Here is a 19,960-nt window from a genome sequence, read left to right as displayed (position 1 = left end):
CATATCTCGCGAGAGGTAGCACTCCTCTTCAAATGAGAATTTCTCTTTTAATCCCACCCCCTCTAAATTACAGCATCAAAAGTAACGACCCCGGCCAAACGCGTGGATGTCATGGAAGGAACAATTCGTCGGTAGTGAAAAGGGGAAATTGGACCAAACGTAGACGATACGTAAAATCCGTATCGATATCGTCCTCCTGACCCTTCTCTTCAGGGTTAGGGGGTACTCCTGGAGTCCAGCTGGACAGTGGTCAAGCTTTTACAGGTGCAACGAGTGCCGACAAATTTCGGCGGGCCACCGATGCCCCTTATCGACCGATCCCGCCTTTGAGATAACATTATTTGGACGTTTAACGTTGCGCCCATTCCGCGGCTCGATGCCGAGATATTCGCGCGGCCGGACTCAAATAAAGCAATCTCCCGATCGGACAAGCCGAGGCGGCGAGTCCTCCTTGTGCAGAAAAGGCAGAAGAGGAGAGATCTTCGGACACGCGCTGGGACCGCTAGGGACCGCTAGGGACTGCTAGGGACCCGAACGATTAATCGCCCCTGGAATTATATTTATGTTCGGGGAATCTCCTTTGTACCCCCCGATCGCGATTTTGTGACCGCCTTCCTCCTCGTCTTCTTCATCCTCGCCCCCACGTCGTCATCTTCCTCGACTTCGAAACGTATACAGGAATTCTGGGGTGGGCCCAGACCAAGGGTTTGCCCATCGAGTTACCGCGCCCTCGAAAAATCGACGAATTAGCATCCCTCCGATGCAGAGGAAATGGCTCCAGGTGTTCCAGAAGACCCTCCTGTTTGCCCTCCCTCCGGATGGCCCCGGTTCTACCTCGACTTCTTCCCCGGAAGTTTGCCCGACCATCGATCCACCTCGGAAAGCGCGGTGGAAGAATCTCAAGGGATAACAGGGGCGAGATACAACCCTTGATAAGTAATGCTAACTTTTTCTTTTTACCCTTTTAGAGTCCAACCTGAGTTTCGTAAATGAAAGCAACCCGAGTTACCGAGGAATATAATTGAGGCGTAACGAGCGTACGGAGCTCCTTTTAACTTCCGTTCGGGGGGGAGATCCGGGGATATAGTAATCGGTGTCACCAGAGGTGAACTCGGTCCGGAGAGAGTAACGGACCGGGTACGTCCCCGATAATCACAAGTGCGATGTTATTACGGTTTTAAAGCGCCTCGGCGCAAGATTTACGCCTCGGCCCGGCCGTAAATTAACCGGGGGCGTAATTTGCTCTAAACAATCCATAAAGCAAGCAAAGGACTCGACGGCGTGGACACAGTCGACCCTGTATTAGCATTTTTTGCACCGAGGCCCTTTGTGGCCGCGGACTGCGCACCGAGGCCCGATGCCGAGGACCTATCTCGGGACGGATTGTTTCCTTCCGAATTTACGACCGGCGCCCTGGCCTCCCTTGCTCGCTTTCTATCTCCTTCTTTCCCCCTAAATGCCGCCACCGGAACACTCGAACAATGCGCGCCGCGAAAGAAGTCCCTTCTTTGCCGGAACACCCGGAAGAATTTTCCTAAACCTGTACGGAAAAGAATTTTTCAAATTTCTTAATCGTTCATCCCTCAAGGGGATGTGAACGTGGCATCGTTCATGAAACTATTCCCTGAATATTCGTTTAAAGCTACACGCAGTCTTACAGTTTCCTCTTATAATTCGACATCGGTGACGAATACGTTTAGTAATAAAAATTCGAGGGAAAGAAAAATGAGAAAGAAAAGGAAAAAAAAAAGAGGGCAGCCTTCCCAGACTTTGATGGATGGCGAGTCCCTCGGGATTCTGGAAACGGCAATAAATAAATCCCGCGAGATCGACCTTCGCCGTTAATTCGATCGGACCGATCCGGAGGATAGAGCACTGTAATTATCGGCGAGAGGCCGACCGAGGGAGATGAATCGGCCGGCCAGGACTACCAGAAACCGGGAAAGGATTGCCAATCCTTGGCCGATCCTTTTCGGCCCTTTTCCAAGCTCGCGACGCATCCAGTCCTATCTGTCGATCCGAACCCTTCGGGACTCCCGGATCGCCCTCGCCCACAAATCTCCTCCTCGACCGAGCTTTTTTTCCGAGCTCCTCCTGGAACTTCGGGCATTTCGCACCTTCCGAGATGAGAGATACCCAACGCCCTCCGAGCACCGGTCCAGCCCGTCGAAAGCAAACGGTTACCGTACCTGGTTGCACCTTGGTTGACACTCATTAGCCATTTTTTAACCCTTTCGCCGCCAAAGACGTATGTGTATTGGATCGACGCGTATGTACCCTGGCGATCATGAATGGCTTCCTCGTGTACATGGTGCAGCCTGGTGGTGGTAACGTAATCGTAACGTAAAAAACGAGCTCGAGAACTTATGTACCTGCGGCGCCTGATGTATAATAAATTGTAAAATAATTAATGTAATAAAGCAACTTATTGAACGATAACAACGAGTACGTTTAATTAGACGAGCGTGTCTAGCAAACCCTCTAATCGCCTATTCCTGATCCTTGAAAACCTCTCGTAGATCTAAGGCACGAAATTCGGTGCCACCTCCTCGGTTGTCCTGTGATCCTGTTAGAAGTCGGAAATTTGAACTCCTAAAATTTTTGCTCGGGAGAAACACCGTGCCACCTCCTCGGTTGTCCTGTGATCCTATTCCACCTCTGGCAATTTGTAACAGGAACATAGAACCACCGAGGAGGTGGCACGGTTTTTCTCCCGAGCAAAAATTTTAGGGCTTGAAATTTCCGATTTCTAACAGGAACATAGGATAACCGAGGAGGTGGCACGGTATTTTTCCCGGGGAAAAAAAATTAGGGGTTGAAATTTCCGACTTCTAACAGGATCACAGGACAACCGAGGAGGTGGCACGAGAGGTTTTCAAGGATCAGGAATAGGCGATAAGAGGGTTTGCTAGACACGCTCGTCTAATTAAACGTACTCATTGTTATCGTTCAATAAGTTGCTTTATTACATTAATTATTTTACAATTTATTATACATCAGGCGCCGCAGGTACATAAGTTCTCGAGCTCGTTCTTTACATTACGTCTACGTCACCACCAGGCTGCACCATGTACACGCTCCTCTCCTGTGGTTGGCCAAAGTGTAACCCCGATCACACACTTATGGACGAATCATAAGCAGGCAAAGCACCCGAAATCCTCATTTCAGGAGACTCTCTCAAATCCGGAAGCCCGGGAAGAGGTATCCTCCGAGACCCTCACTTGACGATGCAAGTGGAGCGGCGCCGGCGCTCCTCTCCGGTGGTTGGCCAAAGTGTGGCCCTGATTAGGCACTTATGAACGACGCCGGAGACTCCCGGTGTTGTTCCCTGGGTGTTCACTCCCGCGATGGCTCGTCCTGGAAGTGGAGTGTGTAGTGAAGCGTTGGACAAGCTCCAGAGTCAACGGGCAGTAGGGGCCCGGGAACGGCGCATAAAGCTAAGTTAATGCGGCCCATTCCGCGCGAGAACGACGCACCTCGAGGCCGCGGTCGCTGCCTAGGTGGCTACCTAGGTGGCTGCCTAGGTGGCTGCCGGCACACTTAACGCGTTTCTGCGCCCATAACTTTCCGCGTAATAAGTCATCCGGGAGTCCGCGGAGCCGCGAGTTTCGTCCCGCCGGGAAAAAGAAAAAGTCGGATACTACCATCTTGGAATCCTCGCGCGTATCTTCCTATCTTCCGTATCCCCCGCGCGTCCTCTTCGTCTTTCCGCCGAGCCGGAACGCGTTACACTTTTTTACGAACATCGAAGCCAAGAGGTTTATGGCTCGTCGATCGCCGACCCGAGTGGCCAAAGATTGCCGGTAACGAAGGGGTTAAACGCCGAGACGGTATCACCCCGAACGAGAAGCTCGAAGCGATCCGATGAAGAAACGAGATGCAGTGCTCTTCGAGGGGACCGAGGGAAAATTCGAGAGACCTCCGTTTTCGGGTACCTCGGGGACAATTATTTTGCTCCACTCGATGGGGGAAAAAAAAAAACGTGAGGTCTGGGAAGACGCAAAATTCTCATTAGGGCGAATGGACCTTTAAAATAAGCGTTATCCTCTCTGCAGTTAGATATTTAATTGAGATCGGGTACTAAGCGATCCAACGAAGGAACGAGCCGTAATCGATATTCCCGAGAAGAGCCCCTGAATTCGCAAATAAATGTGCAAACGCGCCGAGAAATCCCCTTCTAGGCTTGCTGAAGGTTAATAAATATTAACTGTCGCTCTAGGAATATTCGGGGGTGCGTCTTTGAGGGGGGGATCGATCTTCCGATGGATCGCGAAAAGTGGGAAGAAGAGTGGCGGGAAATCGGGCAGATACGGAATTTAAACGACCCCCGCGAGAGAGAGCACAGTAGCTGTAAAGTCATAATACACCGTCCGCGGGTCGGGTTTTCCTCGGCGCATGAGAAATTAGTCGGCCGTAAAGTCGCGGGTTTGCGATTTATTCAATTAGACACGTTTCAAAGCTCATAAAACTGCCGCGCGGAGGCATAAAGGCTCTCCGCAGTTCCCGGGGCCCGGCGGTGCGTCCAAGGCGCGTAAGTGGTGCAAAGTAATGATACAACTTGCCCACCTGCACTCGTGAAATACTGAAAACCCCTCACGAGCCTCGTCCGGATCGGGAATGGGAAAAGGAAAAACCTGTTAACCGCATTTAACCGCACGCCGAAGGTGTAATCGGCGCGATGCGCTTACGACCACCTCGGAGATTTCCGGTGATGCCGAGGGGGCATCAATTGTAGCACCGTTCGCTGGGAAACCGTTTCGTTGCCCGAGAAGGGGGGTAACGTGCCCGCCCATCGATTACGACACCGATATAAAACATTGGGAGGTGCGATATCATTTTCCGGAATTTTTTACGAATTTTTTTCCCTACCGAAAAGTCGTTTCCGGTCACCGGGCCGGAGGATCTTCTTCGAGGGCTTTCAGGCTCTGATACGTTGTCAGGACCTTTTTACCCGAACCTGCGGTGCAGTGTACCCACCCATCGATTGCACCACCGATCTAAAGAATATTGAGAGGTGCGATACCGTTTTGGAGAATTCTCGCATTTATTTCCATATTTTTTAATGACGCCCCGGGAAGTCGTTTCTTCTAGGTCTCTGCAGGGTTCTTTTCGAGGCTTTTCCGGGCCAAATTCGCCCCGGATATTGCTCGAGTCTTGGTAAACACCGAGAAGACCAGGGGAACCAGGCGATAGGCTCTCAAATTGCGATGAAACCGGGCACCGACGCGTCGCGGGTTTCGGGTGACAACCGGACCACCGATGACGCTTTCCGAGCACCATCTATCCCCCTCGGGACCCGATTTTCGGTCTCCATAGGTCAAAAGTCCCTTTCCGTTCGTTTGCAAAGTTGATCACGGCTTTCTATCAAAGACTCCGTTGAAAATGTTTCCGCTCTTCCCGGAGGAAAAGTTCTCCAGAGCGCGCCAGGAATCATCGTGGCCGTTGGTTGCGCGAAGGGATGACTCGATTCTCGGACATCCACGGAAATCCAGGCTGGCGAAAGTAGAAAGTCACTTCGGTAACTATCGAGTCTATACGAGGAATCGTGTTGCTAGTTACCCACTCCTGGGGTTATTGACGGCGCTAATGACGGTCTTCGGGGATGGACCGGCTCTCCTGGTCCATCGGGACGTTGGGCACTTATGGGCCCGAAAATTCGAGGGCACTGGATTCCAATTTACCTCGGTATTCGTCCTCGACGGTGCCCGATCGCGGGAAACCTTCCGGGGAAAGCGATCCCGAAGACGAAGAGTGCTCTTCAAGGTGGTCATCAAGGGTTCGGGGTCTGCGTCGATTCCCCCAAGGAAATGATTACGCAACGGACTTAATCCGCCGTGCGCCACATGCGAAGAGGAAAAAGGAACCGATTAAAGACTCTACGACGATACAAATCGATGTCCGAGTGTCTACGAATTAAGGAATGTATTTTTATTAATGCCATTCAGAAAAGAAATGCGCGTCAGTCTCTTGCGGGTCGCCAAGTCGCTCGTCTATATAAATACTTGCACACGGCCTTAAAGTAATCCTCCCGCTATAATACACTCCTTATACGGTATCGTACAAAATCTACAGACGTCCCTATGTACAAAAAGTCTTAGAAAAATATACGCAGGTGCACACGAGTATGTACATAAATCTCTCATCCCGAGTTGCTCCAATATAAAAATAGAGAAGACAATACGAGGGCTTAAGCTAACGTTACGATATTTCAGGTGTATTGTTGTATCACAGTGGAGACCTTAGGAGTTACCGCTATGTACAGTGGAAGTCAATCGACCGTGTGTGGCCATGGAGGTCTGGAGAACCCTGGGGAACACCTTGGACCTGGTGATCATTAGAGATCGTCAACGGTTCCAATGGAGTATCGACGACGAAGACGTCCCTCGATGCCAGGAAATGTCACTTAGAGGATAGTCAGGCCTCGAAAGTCGCACTCCAAGCACGGTGGACCATCCATATCCATTTTTCAATTTTCAGGATCCCCACTCTGGAGGAATTCTTCGCGTCGTGACATTGGTCTGGACCCTCTGTTGACGAACAAAGCCACGGCTTGATCTCACTCCCATAATCCGCAGAACGCGGAAATTGGTTCAAAGTTCTCCAGTCAGGACCAGGTTAGAAGGTCAGGCCTCGACCGCCACCCGATGGACCGTCCAAGTCCAACGTCTTCGGGGTCACTGGAGGAGATCGCGTAAGTCGTGCATCCTGCACCTCTCCTTGGCATGGCGGTGACCCTATGCTTCCTGGCACCGGTGCAGCCGACGAAAGTCATCGGTCGCGAGATCTCAAGACCGTGAAAGTCAGATCCAAGGTTCTCCAACGAGGACCAGGGCGGCAGTCTAGGTCCCGACAACCACCCATATCCACCGTCTTCGGGGTCGCTGCGGTCACTGCAGGAGATCGTACAGCGCAGTGATGTAGGACTGAGCCATCTGCAGGGTCTCGTACTTAGAAAGTTGCCGATCATTCCCAAGGGACGGCAAATACGCCCTGAGTCTATCAAACGCCTTGTTGAGGTTCTGCATCCTGCGCCTCTCCCTGGCGTTGGCGGCGAGCCTGCGTTTCCGGACGACGGTGGAGCTGACGAACTTTCCGCGCCTCCTGGGCTCGCTCTCCTGCTCGCCCTCGCTCTCCTGGAGGTCGCTCTCCTCGGGGTCCATTCCCCCATCCGACATGGAGGCGTCGACTCTTCGAGACGGCTGCACCTTCTCCGGCAAGGCCGTGACCTGAGGCAGGGTAGGAGCGGAGGTGGTCCTAGAGGCCGCGACCAGGAGGGTCCTGCACCTTTTCCCGGGCTGCTGGGACCCGGAGGTGGAGGTCTGCCCGGAGGTCGCGAGGGTGGCGCCGCTCTCCGACTCCGAGGACGCCGAGGTCGTCGCGGGGCTGATGGATCGCAAACTGGCTGCTGGACTCGGCGTGTGCCAGCCGTCGCTGTTGTTGTCGTAGACCGCGCACTGCGGCACCGCCAGGGTGCTCACCGGGGGCAATCCACCCTTCTCCTTCAGGTACGGGTAGCTCGGCAGCTCCAAGTAGGTCGGCGCGGCGTCCTCCTGCGGCGGGAACAGGTATCCGTAGCGGAACATCTCCTGCAGCTCCATGCCTCGCACCACCCAGGGAGCACTCCCCTGAACAGCCTCCGGACCTTCGCCCACCACCCCCCAACTTCTATACACCGAATGTATATCTTATGCAAATACGAAATATATATAAAGTATATATATATCGCATACAATATGTATAATATATATATATATATATCTTCTCTTCTCCCACTTTTGCCACCGATCAACTTTTCGACCGTCGCAGGTGACCTGGCCTCGACGTCTCTCGGGATGCTGCGCGCTCGCCCTCGACGTCCGAGAGGTTCTGACGCCGGCTGGCCGCGCCGGGGGTATTTATGCGTTCGGGGAGCAGGGCACCCTCCGCAGCACGTGCCCCGCCACCAATGGGGAGCCTCCACCCCCCTCCGCGCTGCTCCGGGCCGCCCATCCCAGCGCTGCAACAGGTGGCCCGGCGCCTCTACGTGCCGCCTGACCCATGCCCAACTGCCCATTATACGTGCCTTCTCGAACCCGCCGAGCAGGGTGGAACCACCCTCTTGCGACCTCCTACACCCTCTCGCGACCTCCTACACCCTCTCGCGACTCGAGAAACGTCTCCGAGCTCGCCGTACGGAGTAGGTCTACGCGCAGAATTCGTCACACCTGCCCAGGAAACTTGAGATACACTGTTGAGTGCTTGTAACCTTATACCATTTATGGGGATGTGGAGTTGGATATACGCTAAGTCAGGGGATTGACGAAATTATTATATAATAATTAAGTTAGATGATTGACGGGATTTCCTGGGAAATTATACTCGATCTTCACTTAAAAGTGTAACTTCTTACGATTTATGGCGATACAAAGGCGACGTATTTATAGAATAATTGGATTGTTGATAATTTCCCAATTTCGTACGTACTCGTGCAATGTAAATATATGAACCAGTTCCAAATTTCGCTCGTTTAAATTTTGCCGTATTGGACTTACGACCGGGATGTAAAATATTTAATAAATGTCTTATCACGATGATATATAAATAATAGTAGAATATGTGATGCTTCGACGTCTTATATCAGAATCAGGGATAAAGACGCATCATCTAGTGTCTTAGATTCCAAGACGATTTTATTCGAGTGGACTCGTTACGAGTCTTTCACCGAGGACGCATCCCTTGTCCAGGAAAATATTGATCCTCGGGTGAATTATTTTCATTCTTATCTTGCAGTTCCAGGACGAATTCGTGGACGCATCTCGGAAAGAGAGATAGGGGAAAAGCTAACACTCACGAAGGAGGACGAGAGGGCGAACTCTCGTCGCAGGAATAGCAAGGGTTGCCAGGAAGCATTCGGCATGTTTGGATTTCAACGGAAAAGGTCCTCCCCTCCCGTGGAATCCTGCCGATCATTATTATGACAAATGCTCACGGTTCGTCCTGGGCCCACCAACCCCCGTTTACCTTGAAATTAATCAACGGAATCGATCGAGGAATTATTCACTTAGAAGATCATGGATTTTAGTGCTCGAAGTCACGTGGAGAACGTTGTCACGATTTCAAGGCCGAGCGTCACCTGTTACATTACGCATTGCTGTTTATCATAATAAATCAAAGGAAATCGTTTCCACCGATTTCCCCTCGAATAACCCCCCGTGGAAATCATTTTTTTTGCACGCGACTTTCCCGCCGCCTTAATCTCTAAGTAGAGAAAAGAGGTGCAGTCAATGAGGCAAACGATCGAAATCGTTCAACTTTTGCCCTCGGGTCATCAGGGGATGCTCTACTTAGGCCGACCCGTGCCCAGGAGGCGAGACGACTTCGGGGTCTTCTATCTATCGCTCTTCGGGGCGCCGGGCACCCAATTACCATACGTGATAACTCCGGATCCAGAAAGATTCCTTGAAGTCCATTATGTCCGGCATCGCCTTTGTGCGGTAATAGTTGGATACAATGTGCATCTCGAGGCCAGGGCCCGTAGGCGCTCATTATTGCCGCCATTGTGCGTCCCGGCCGATCCTCCAGAGGGGAGAAAAGTTAGTAGCATTTCTGGGCGGCACGCGCGTCTACCCTATTTCGCTAATGACCGCCAAATCATCTCGGCCCGAAAACTGGGCTCTAGCCGCTCCCGAAAAAGGCGCCTAGGGTCCCTAGGAGTCCCGGAAAATTCCCGGGGAAGCTTAAGCCCGATGATCGACAGAAAATGTCTTATACTTATCGCACGGCTCGACAAAAGAAATTCCCTCGTATCTCTTGCGGAGAACGAACAAGCATTCGACCGAAAGAAATATTTCTTCGAATGGTACCGAGCTGTCAACGACTTTATATCATTTCTCAACGTATATCCCACAATTTTATCGAAAGGCCCTAGAAATGAGTTTCCGAGCAGATGCAGAGCTTTCGGTGGATCCCGAAGGTGCGCGCGCCTGGACCGTCGAAAGAGGACCAGATAGTATCTGCAAAAAGGGTGCAAATACCTCAAGGGTGTAAGGTCCAGTTACATCTTTACTCGCTCAATTAGCGAAAACAGGGAGGATAAAGTTTGCGGTGAGCGCGACGGTGGTCCCCGAGGTGCAACCCGATCTCTGTCATTCCCCTCACGGGGCCGGCTTGGATTTCGCGATCACTCGGCCCAAAAACCTCCTCCTAAGTAGCAGAACGATAATCCGTGGCCCAAAGCCGATCCCTTAAGGACTCTCCTTTCCCGAGGGAAAGGGCGTCCCGCCCTCCGGTCCCTCTTCCCGCAAGGGAAAGCATTTTCTTGGGAATATTCCCCGAAGAGAAGGATCCTCATCCTCGTATTTTAATCGGGTGCCTTTTCCTCACTTTCTCGACCTACCACGGATCGAAGGGATATTTCGCCAATTCAGCGAATAATTATTAAACCCAAGTATCTAATATCCACCTCGAGAACAATTTCGGAGTGAGTTTCGCCTCGTTTCGAGTTCTCGCGAATGGGAGGGAAATCGTTTCGGGTGTATCTGGGTAGGAAAGGTACCATTTCGCGAAGGGAATTATATCGGCCCTTTCGAGACCCTCGTCTATTTTAATAAGCACCGGGAACGCGAGAGAACACTCGGCGAAACGGATCGTTATGGACCTGAAGAAGCGATTGTCTGTCGGTAGCGATCGACGAATATTCGAGGTTTGGCCCACCGAGATGATGGACGGCTACATTGTCTCGTCAACGACGACCCTGACGTTTTCTGGTAGCGATATTAAACGCCGGCCATTACCGAGCGACACCCTGTAATTCGTTTTAAACCCTCCGGGTTTGTTTCATCCCCGAAGCAGGAAGTTTGTCGAGATCCGCAGGAAAAAATCCGACCCTTCCCGAAGGTGGAGAAACTTGCGTTGTTAACCTGTGGCCAACCCGTTAAAGGATATCGATTGTGAAGAGGGAGGGAACCTCGTTAAAGGGCTGAAAATATCCCCAGGCCATTTTTTTCAAGCCTTTCCTTAGAGGAAAAATCGTTCCACGGTGTCTCTAAAATTTACCCATAAATAAAATCTGGCGGTGCAATTTTTAGTAGGTTGTAACGAGCTATTAAATGTGAATGAAAAAAAAAAACAAAAGGGCCAAAAAACGCGGGGTTCCTCGTGGACCTAGGAAGCAACTGACATTCCTCCCTCCCAGGGACCGACCGGAGCCGAGGAGCCTCCGATGGCTCGAAGAATTGATTGGTTTCATCCATTACGTCTCGTTGGGGAGCGGTAATGCAGGGAAACTAGCAATTAGGGCAACGATGCCCGCCTATCCTAGAAGAATCCGAATTTGGGGCCCTCGAGTTCGCGAAGTGGCCTTCGAGCCCCCCCGGGAAAGAGTCCTTCAGGGCGGCCAACCTGGATCCCCCGGGATACGCCCTGGGCGTGAGCCGAATAATTAAATACAAAGTGAACTCATTTGTGGAGCTCGGTGGCAAATAACATGTTACCCGGCAACTAGAGATTATTTATGGAACTCACCGAGGAGGAGGCTGGCTCCAAGATGGCCCCTTGCGCCGCATGAATATATGCATTCGCGGATAGAGACGTGAGGACGACTCCACTCGGAAAGACAGACCCGCCCTCTGCCCCGGGGGGTCCCTGAAAATCCATAATTAATAACTATCGACGACAGGAACCACCCGCGATCGAGGAAACGCGTCCACCTTACATTTATGAGTACCTACGTGTCCTCGATCAATGTACAAGAAACATTATCTCGCTTTTAAAAATTTCCATTGCGACCCCATAGCCGAGTTTGAAAGTACACCCAAATAGTACACGAAATAAAATTCGACCACTTTCTTTGTGGCCCCGTGACCAAGTTCGTCGGTGTGGGAAGAGTGTCGGACCCTCCGGGACACATTCGCACTCGTTCGCACTCGGTTAGGCACCGGTCGACCCGTAACATGACTCTCTCACTCCCACGGTGTTTTCGATCCGGGTTCCGAGACGGGAGGGAGGGCCCCGAAATTATTCAGGGCCTCCTTTATGCCCGTAAATACGTATCAAAATCCTCGGACAGACTGTTGGAGAATTTCGGAAACGCGGGGAAACCGAAAAACAAAGAGGAGTCGCGATATACGCAACGCCGAGATCAAAGCGTAAGAGATCCCACACCGGCCTTAAAATGGATGAATTAAAATCTTCGAATAGACTATAGGAGAATTTCGGAAGAAACCGGGGAAAGCGAAAAACGAAAATGAGGCGCGATATACGCAACGCCGAGATCAAAGCGTCCGGAGCTCGCGTGAGAAATCCCACACCGGCCTCGCCATGGGTGATCCTCCGCATGGGGTCTCCCCCACAAAGAATCCCACGAATTATGTGATTTTAAACGCCATGGTTTATACGCAAAGCCGCGGCCATGAATCAAGGCTGCGCGTCTTTTCTCAAGGCGCGATCCGCGCGATTTGTCTCACCCTTGGATAGATCTCAATTCCCGGAGAGTTCGACGCGCGCCGCCTGCACAGGCGAGGCGCGCCGATTAATGGCCGCCGCTCTCGTTCCGATTTTTCCTTTTCCCGGCAACGCGCAATTACACGATTACGCATCCCCCCGCGAAAGGAGAAAATCTGACCCGGATGGAAAAGGGAAAAGGGAAATTGCAGAAGCCGACTTTACGCCACGCGGCCTATACGCGGAAACCATTAAAAAGGAAGGCAGGCTTCGCGAGTTTTCCCGGAAAACCATTATCGAATTATCGGGTTACTTGGGATACCTTCGCGCAGGAATTAAATTTTAGCGGCGAGTTCGGAAAATTAACTCGTTTCTGCATTCTCGTATCTCCAAAAACACGGCGAAAAAAAAAAAAGTGTAGTCGTTCGTTCGACGATGTTTCCTCGTTCGAGGACACTTTTCTCCCAGGAAAGCGGAACGCTTTCCCCATATGGGAGCGTCGCTGGATAATGTCGACCCGTTCGGCGGATCGTCCTGTCGGCACTGTCAAAAGGCTTTCGGACCGACAAGAGGGTGTAAGGTCGCACTTTGCCCTCGAGATTTTTTCGGTCGGTCTTTACGACATCCTCAAAGCCGAACCTCCGCCACGGCCCTCGACTTTTGCTCGACTTAACGAGCACTCGAAGAGAAAAGAGTCATCGCGACCAGCCCACTGTCGTGTAAATCTCGATCGGCCACCCGGAGGCGATAAAGCGGCGCGATAACAGGAGAGAAGGAAACCCTCCACCCTCGGAAAATCCTTAAAACAGCAGAAGAAGCGCCAAAAGACCGGCAAACTTCTGGAGAAAGTCTTAAGGGGATGTGAAAGCGGCATGCGAGGAACATTTTTCCGAAGTGGATACATCAAATCGTCTCTTTACAACGTGAATATTAAAGCCACAACAAATGTCCTGACACCTGTCAGATTTCATTTTTATACGATTTTAAAAATCTCCATAAGTCAATTTTTTTTTAATTGAAATTCCATCGGTGTTAGGACATTCTTTGCAGCCTCCATATTCATGTAATATGGTTTTTAAACGATTATGTCCCAGTTCGGAGAAAAGCTTCATAAATGAGACCTCTTTGACGCCACTTTCACATCGTAAGGACTAAAAATCGCTATCGATCTCGGAAAAGGATTTTTTTTGTCTTGTATGCCTCCTCCAGACTGTATCCTGGAACGGAACCCAAATTGACGCCTCCCCAAATAAAGTCGTCTCTTTCGGGACAAATGGGACCCCCAAATGACACGTTCCGAGGCGACTACATACGGACAAAACAAATAAATCTGTAACACGCTCGGAATCACCTGACGCCGAGAGCGTTTCCCCAAAATACAGCGCAATAAAATCGAAAATGACACCGTACAACCTGCATTTCAAGGCTCGGCTCGATCTCCTTTTACCCGCCTCCGAGATCAATTTCTCGGAGATTTCGAAATTATACGTCCCGCCGAAGCACGTGGACATAGACAGGAAATATATACACGTGCAGAAGATTGTATAAAAATTCTATAATTATTGCGGATTTTGTTATCAACGCAGAAAGGGACTTTTCAAAGTCTCGTCTCACGAACCAAGATGGCGGCTCATGGCTTCATCCGGGTCCCCTACCGGCGTCAACACCTTTAATTAGTCCGAATAAAGATTCCCGCAAACACGGAGGTTCTCGGGGGAGGTTTACGAGCCGCGACAGATTACAGAGGACCGAGTGCACCAGAGCTGAAGACTCTCCTTCGGTCCGGTTCGGAGGAACCAGCTTGGCTCGTTAGTTTCTGGGATTGCAGAAGTAGCGAGACGGCTTTGGGGCCCGAGAGGCCGGTTAAACGATTATCCATCCGGCGTTGGTCAGACGCGTCATTACAAGGCGGCCGCAACTCGGGGCGGGCTGTTTGTTTTAGCCTAAACTTTCCCCAGACTTCGTTCCCCCTGATGGTCTCAATTGCCACACGCGGCGCGTTCCCCAAAGGTCCCCAAAAGTTCTCCAAAAGTTCTCCAAATGATCTCGGAAAGGCTTGAAAATCCTGAAATAATTTCCCGATAACCATTTTATGCCGTCTTAATTTCCCGATTGAATGATTTCCAGCATTAAAAGCCCTGATTTCCCGCGGCTGCATGGATGTCAACGAGCACATTCCAAGACGTAGAATCTCTTCGTCCCAAATTCGAGAAAGAAGGCGGCGACCACTCGTGAGAGAGCGGTCGATTTGAAATTCAAAAATGATCGCGGACAGAACGCGTCGTAAAATACTGGCCAGACCACACCGTGGGTCGTCACAATTAACTTAAGCCTAATGGAGAGCGCTTTAGTGGGCAACTCGAAGGGTAGGTCGACGAATTAGCATAAATCAGGGAGGCAAATTCGACATCTATCCGGTGCGCGGTTCCGCCGTGGACGAGAAATCCGCGTATCCGCACCCGTCGTCAAAGGAGCTTTCTCCATAAAAAATAAAAGCACGGCGACGGGTATCGGGGCCGTCTTAATTCGGCGATAATCAGGGGGGATGCCCCTCGAGATTCTCTTCTTGTTGCCCATCGACCCATCGAGACGTACAAGATGCACAGTACTCACTCAATGGGATGCTGTTTAATATTCAATTTAAAAATTGAATATAGTATTACCAATGATTGTTCGCGAACTCGTATGCAAAACTTAATGGGGGTGGGCTTCCTGTGTGGTCCCCCCTGGAAGAGGTACGTTTTCCGTTTCGTTATTTTTTCGAGCGATTCATGATATCGCCTTTCTGAGGGAGCCTTGCACTTTTCCCACGTCGGATGGCCCCTCGATTCTCTTTCCCTTCCTTTTTCCCCCCTCGGAGGTGCATTGCTTATGCCGGTGCGCTTTATTAAGCCCAGAAATAAATCAAAAGGGAATCGGAAGAGGAATTTCGGGCCGGAAATTCCGAGATGATCGCTCGCGGCTTCGGCAGCCTGAATCGACCAGCCAGGAGAGAAGGGAATCGATTTTCGGAATTCATTTTTTTTTTTTTTTTACAAAATTCTGCACGACCTGGAGGAGGTTTCTTCGGAGTCTCGGTGACGAGAGATTATAAATTGAACTATCCATTTACAAGAATCGCGGATTCTGTACTCGCAGTTTATTATTTATAAGGATTTATTTTAGCCAAGTTTTCGGTGCTGGCATTTGAAATAAACCACGATCTGGATGTTCAGAAAATGGAAAAGGGTCTAACCCAAAGTATCCCCTAATCCCAGAGGAACAGCCTAACCCCATCGTTTCCATTCCACCGAAACCCATAAAACCCCATTTCGAGATTAACCCTCTGCTCCCAAAAATTCGGAAAACACGGATGCAATCGAGCGACCTAAACGAGTCTTAAAGCAGGCCGCGGAAATTTCGGAAAAACCGCTCCCCTTTTCGGAAGAAATTCTGCTCGCCCGAAGACCCCGCGGGATTTCGAAACAATTTGTAACAACTATCATCGCCCGGTGAAACAACGCGAGGAACAATCGGCAAAGAACACCGCAACAATGGCGGATCGCGGCAGGGCATCTCCTTTGCGGACAATACTTTTGAAAAAAGAAGAAAAAAAACGGGACCGACCCGAAAGACACCCCAGAAACACAGAGAGAAACCGCCGATGTCGAGATCCCCATAGAAATGGAAACAGGCCAGGAATAATCGCCCCTCCACTCTGGCCTTTATTATTTTTTTTGTTTCTCCTCGAAATTGAGGCGATAATTTCGAGAAAAAAAATGAACCCCGTCAAAAACATTCATATAAATCTCTTGAAGGTCTGTCGCGGATTTAATTATTCGCGGTGCATTTAATTAGCGGGAGGTAATTGCCCCTCCTCGTTTTTTCGAATTGGCGCGATAACTCGATATCGCCGGGACACCGAAGATGGGACCCTTCTTTTCCCGAATTCGGGCCCCGTAACCGAATACTTCGTCCAGCCAGTTACACCATGTACCATGGGATTTTACTACCTGAAATTAACGCGACGTACCGGCGAAACGGATCAGTGGTGCACCTTAAAACCTACTCGTAAGCGGCTTACGAAGAGCACGGGTCACTGCACTCGGAGTTATCCCTTGCACTTCCTCTTCGGTGCATACAGTTATCCTCTCGTAGTTATCCTCTAACGAGAATGCATAAGGAGTCTTCGTAGGTAATGTACAGTTATTACGGGAGAGTTTTAACGCGAAATAAGCAAGAGGAGCACGCGTCGAAGCGCCAAGAATGCCCATCGATCAGGGAAAGATCGAGAGGACCTTGAGAAGGAAAAAAAAATCATTTAAAAATTAATATTCACAGCTAGAGCCTAATAAAAAATATCACGCTTTTCTTCGGACCCCCGTGATCGAGGAAAACAATTTTAGAGTAATCCTTTGGCTCTTGAGATTCGAGAGAGAAAAATCAATTTCTCTCTCGTGACAGAGGAAGGGAGCATCTTATCAGCGCGGCTCCGCGCATCTCGAGGCTGATAAACGGTAATTCATAAAACTCATTCGCGAAGAACTTGAATAGATTCATCGTGACGGGAAAAGCAAGATTCGCGAACGGGACTGCGATTCTCCTCCGAGATCCCCCGGGATGACAAGGCGTCTCCTTATCAAAGGCTCTTCGCGGCATCGGAGGCGCTTATCACCGAAGCTGTCACATCAAATGATAGAAAATGACGCGTCATTCCTAATCGCGCATCATACGCACTCGCATTAGCGATTGACATGCACCTTTTGCACCCCCGACCTCGAGTTACGTTATTTAATAACTACGTGGCATGACAAGCATGGGCTGAGCTAAAGGACTCTTTGAAATTGAATAAATTTAAGAAAGATAAGAATTTCAAGAAAATTGATTGTTCACATTGATGGCTAGAAGGAACTATAGGATTTAAAGGACTTATTCGATATTACAAAAATATACGTAATAATATATTAATATCCCCATTATTTTCGCGGTTTCGTTTTGTTTCGGCATTAATGAGACTTCAAGGAGTAACGAGGTCGAGTACATATTTCCGAGTCTTCCGGTTTACTCGCACGTGCCGAGTGCGGGAACACACTCGTAATCGACACCATGGAACATGCTTCGCACTTAGGGTGTACTTATTGTTGCGACGCCGTTAACCGAGGGAGATCTCGAGGCATCGACTCGCGATCGATTACGCAGTCCTTATCGTCCTATTACGGTATTACGTGATAGGGGAATACGCACGAGACGTCGGACTTTAAACGGGAATCATTCCCAGGCTACCCGGCGTCGCGGCGTCGATCGTGGGAGAGAATAACGATACGACGTCGTTAACCCTACGTAACGTCGTATATGGGTTGTAATTTCGGTATGATTACAGCGAACCGCCGGTTACGTCGATTAGACGAGCCTCGAAGGAAGCGCAGCGAGTGTGTCCGGTTTCTTCAATTTTACTCGCCGAGAGATTTGCATACAGTTATTACGAGCGCCAATAAAGAAGGAGGAAAGGGGACTCGGTTTTTCTGAACTTCGGTGATTGCAAATCCTTAGTCCGTTATCACTGGGTCAAACGATACAAATGGGAAATTACAAAAAGGGGTCCAACTTGGGTGCGACTCCAAGGACTCCAATTCTATAGGCGATCCATTTAATTGTTTCCCCCGGAGGTCTCGATATCACACCTCGGCGCGATTATCGCCAAGCAGATTTTCACGTGTCAAGCCTTGCTCCGTATTCCGGCGGTGGGTTACAAAGCGCATTAGCATAATTAGATCGAGCGGTGGTCTAGGGGGCCCGGCGCGGCTATTCATATTAAAATATCGCCCGGGGAAGACACGCATGTCGAGGAAATCGATAATTAATCCATAGCCCATTGACCGGGTATTTGTCTGCACGAGGATCGCGTTAACCGGGTTGGCACGAAGCGTGCCCAAGAGAGCGGCTCCGACTCTCCACGTGGGCTTGCATTTCCATAATTGGCCTCGCCGAGAAGCCGACCGCCTTTAGGCCTAATTCCTCCCTTTTGTTTTTCGCACGCTAACCGCTACCGACACCGCCAAGAAATTGCCTAGACCCGATTCCAATGCTTCGGCATCGAAAAATCGACGACAGTGTCCCTATTCCGTGGCGCAGGCGATGAGAGGAGCACGCGCTCCTCTCCTCGAGATTGCCTTTTCGAGAGGACCGCCCAGTCTGCGCTGATATTCAATTTTACGGATCCTCCTGGAAGGACGTGATACACATTTTTTTTGCCACTTCAAATCACATCAAATCAAATTACATCTAATTGAACAACCTTTCACGGAGACGAAATCGACCTGCGTTTACCCACGAGGTCGTCTCTCCTCCTTTTTCATCATGTGATGGTTGATCGTCATTTTTAAGGTGCATGACCGTTTTAACGCGCAAGTGCAATTCGCAAAGGGATATGATCAATCGTAAATAAGAATAATTAATGATACTTTCTTTTAACGTGGAAGTGTCAGATCCGAAGCTCGCGCCACCGATTTATGGTATTGACGTTGGCTTCGTCAACGTTTCGATGCATTTTTTGGCATCTCTCGGCGTTGACTTTTGGTAAAGAAGCGAGGAGGCACGCCTCGTTAAACGAGGGGGGAAAAGCACAGGAAAGTGGGAATTAAAAGGGCACGCGCGAGCGCAATGCGTGACCGGCGGCCAGTGGCAACGCGAAGAGGGAAAATAGCAGGCATTAAGGGAGCTCGCAACACGCGCTGACCACACGCCCCGTGACCATAATATTCGCACATACCTATACTTATCGCGTTTAATGCGACGCGCGTACCACGGGACACCTCGGGTACTGGAACCCCCCTGCGGATTTGCAGGGGACAACGATTCCCCGTTACCAACCTGCAATTCCGCGTTCCCTTTCCCTGAAAAATCCTCGCTCGGCGAAATCTGTAGATTTGTGAATTTAAGGGTTGATTCAATAGTGTAAGGGGGGCCCGATAATTTCATTTCATTTCGAGGAATTTACCGTGAACTACCCCGCCAAAAAATCGTCACTATCACCTAGGAGTGCAATTTTTGGCATTGATTTTAAGAAGAATTTTCTATTTTATATTAATCATTCCGAGGAAACGAGAAATACCCCTGAAAGGTGGCGATTCGAGGGATATACCGTGAACTACCCCCGAACTACCCCGCCAAAAAATCGTCACTATCACCTAGGAGTGTAATTTTTGGCACTGATTTTAAGAAGAATTTTCTATTTTCTGTGGATTATTCGGGGGAACGAGAAATACCCCTTAAAGGTGGCGATTCGAGGGATATACCGTGAACTACCCCCGGACGGTGGAGTCGTTGGGCCCTCGACCATTGCAAATGGCCGCACTCGCGTGCTCCGAAAGCGTGACCGAACCGAAGCAACGATCAGCGGGAATGGAAGACACGAGACGAGAACTAGGAACCGGGAACCGGGAACCAGGAACAGGGATAGGGCACGGGGAGAGCAGCACGCGCCAGCCACACGCCTCGTGGCCCTGGGACTTACACCTGGGACAGTTGGCAAGCGAGGGAGCCTCCGTCCTCCTCTGGCTCC

General features: G+C 50.3%; 1 protein-coding gene across 1 annotated transcript; it reads right to left on the bottom strand.

Annotated features, from left to right (window-relative positions):
• Window positions 1–6,887: 6,887 nt before the first annotated feature.
• On the bottom strand, window positions 6,888–7,598 carry LOC105701583 (protein atonal homolog 8-like). The gene has a single exon (XM_012428444.1). It carries the CDS (start codon window positions 7,596–7,598, stop codon window positions 6,888–6,890), a length of 711 nt encoding a protein of 236 aa, XP_012283867.1.
• Between the last annotated feature and the right edge of the window lie 12,362 nt (window positions 7,599–19,960).

Source organism: Orussus abietinus, unplaced genomic scaffold, assembly GCF_000612105.2.
Source record: "Orussus abietinus isolate OABI.00-Male unplaced genomic scaffold, Oabi_2.0 scaffold24, whole genome shotgun sequence".
Taxonomy (NCBI): domain Eukaryota; kingdom Metazoa; phylum Arthropoda; class Insecta; order Hymenoptera; family Orussidae; genus Orussus; species Orussus abietinus.
Note: the sequence above shows the minus strand (reverse complement) of the source record. Positions and strands in the feature narration are given on the sequence as shown.

What these genes read in the sequence shown, in the direction of transcription:
- LOC105701583 (XM_012428444.1), bottom strand. Translation starts at nt 7,598, where the DNA reads ATGGAGCTGCAGGAGATGTTCCGCTACGGATACCTGTTCCCGCCGCAG.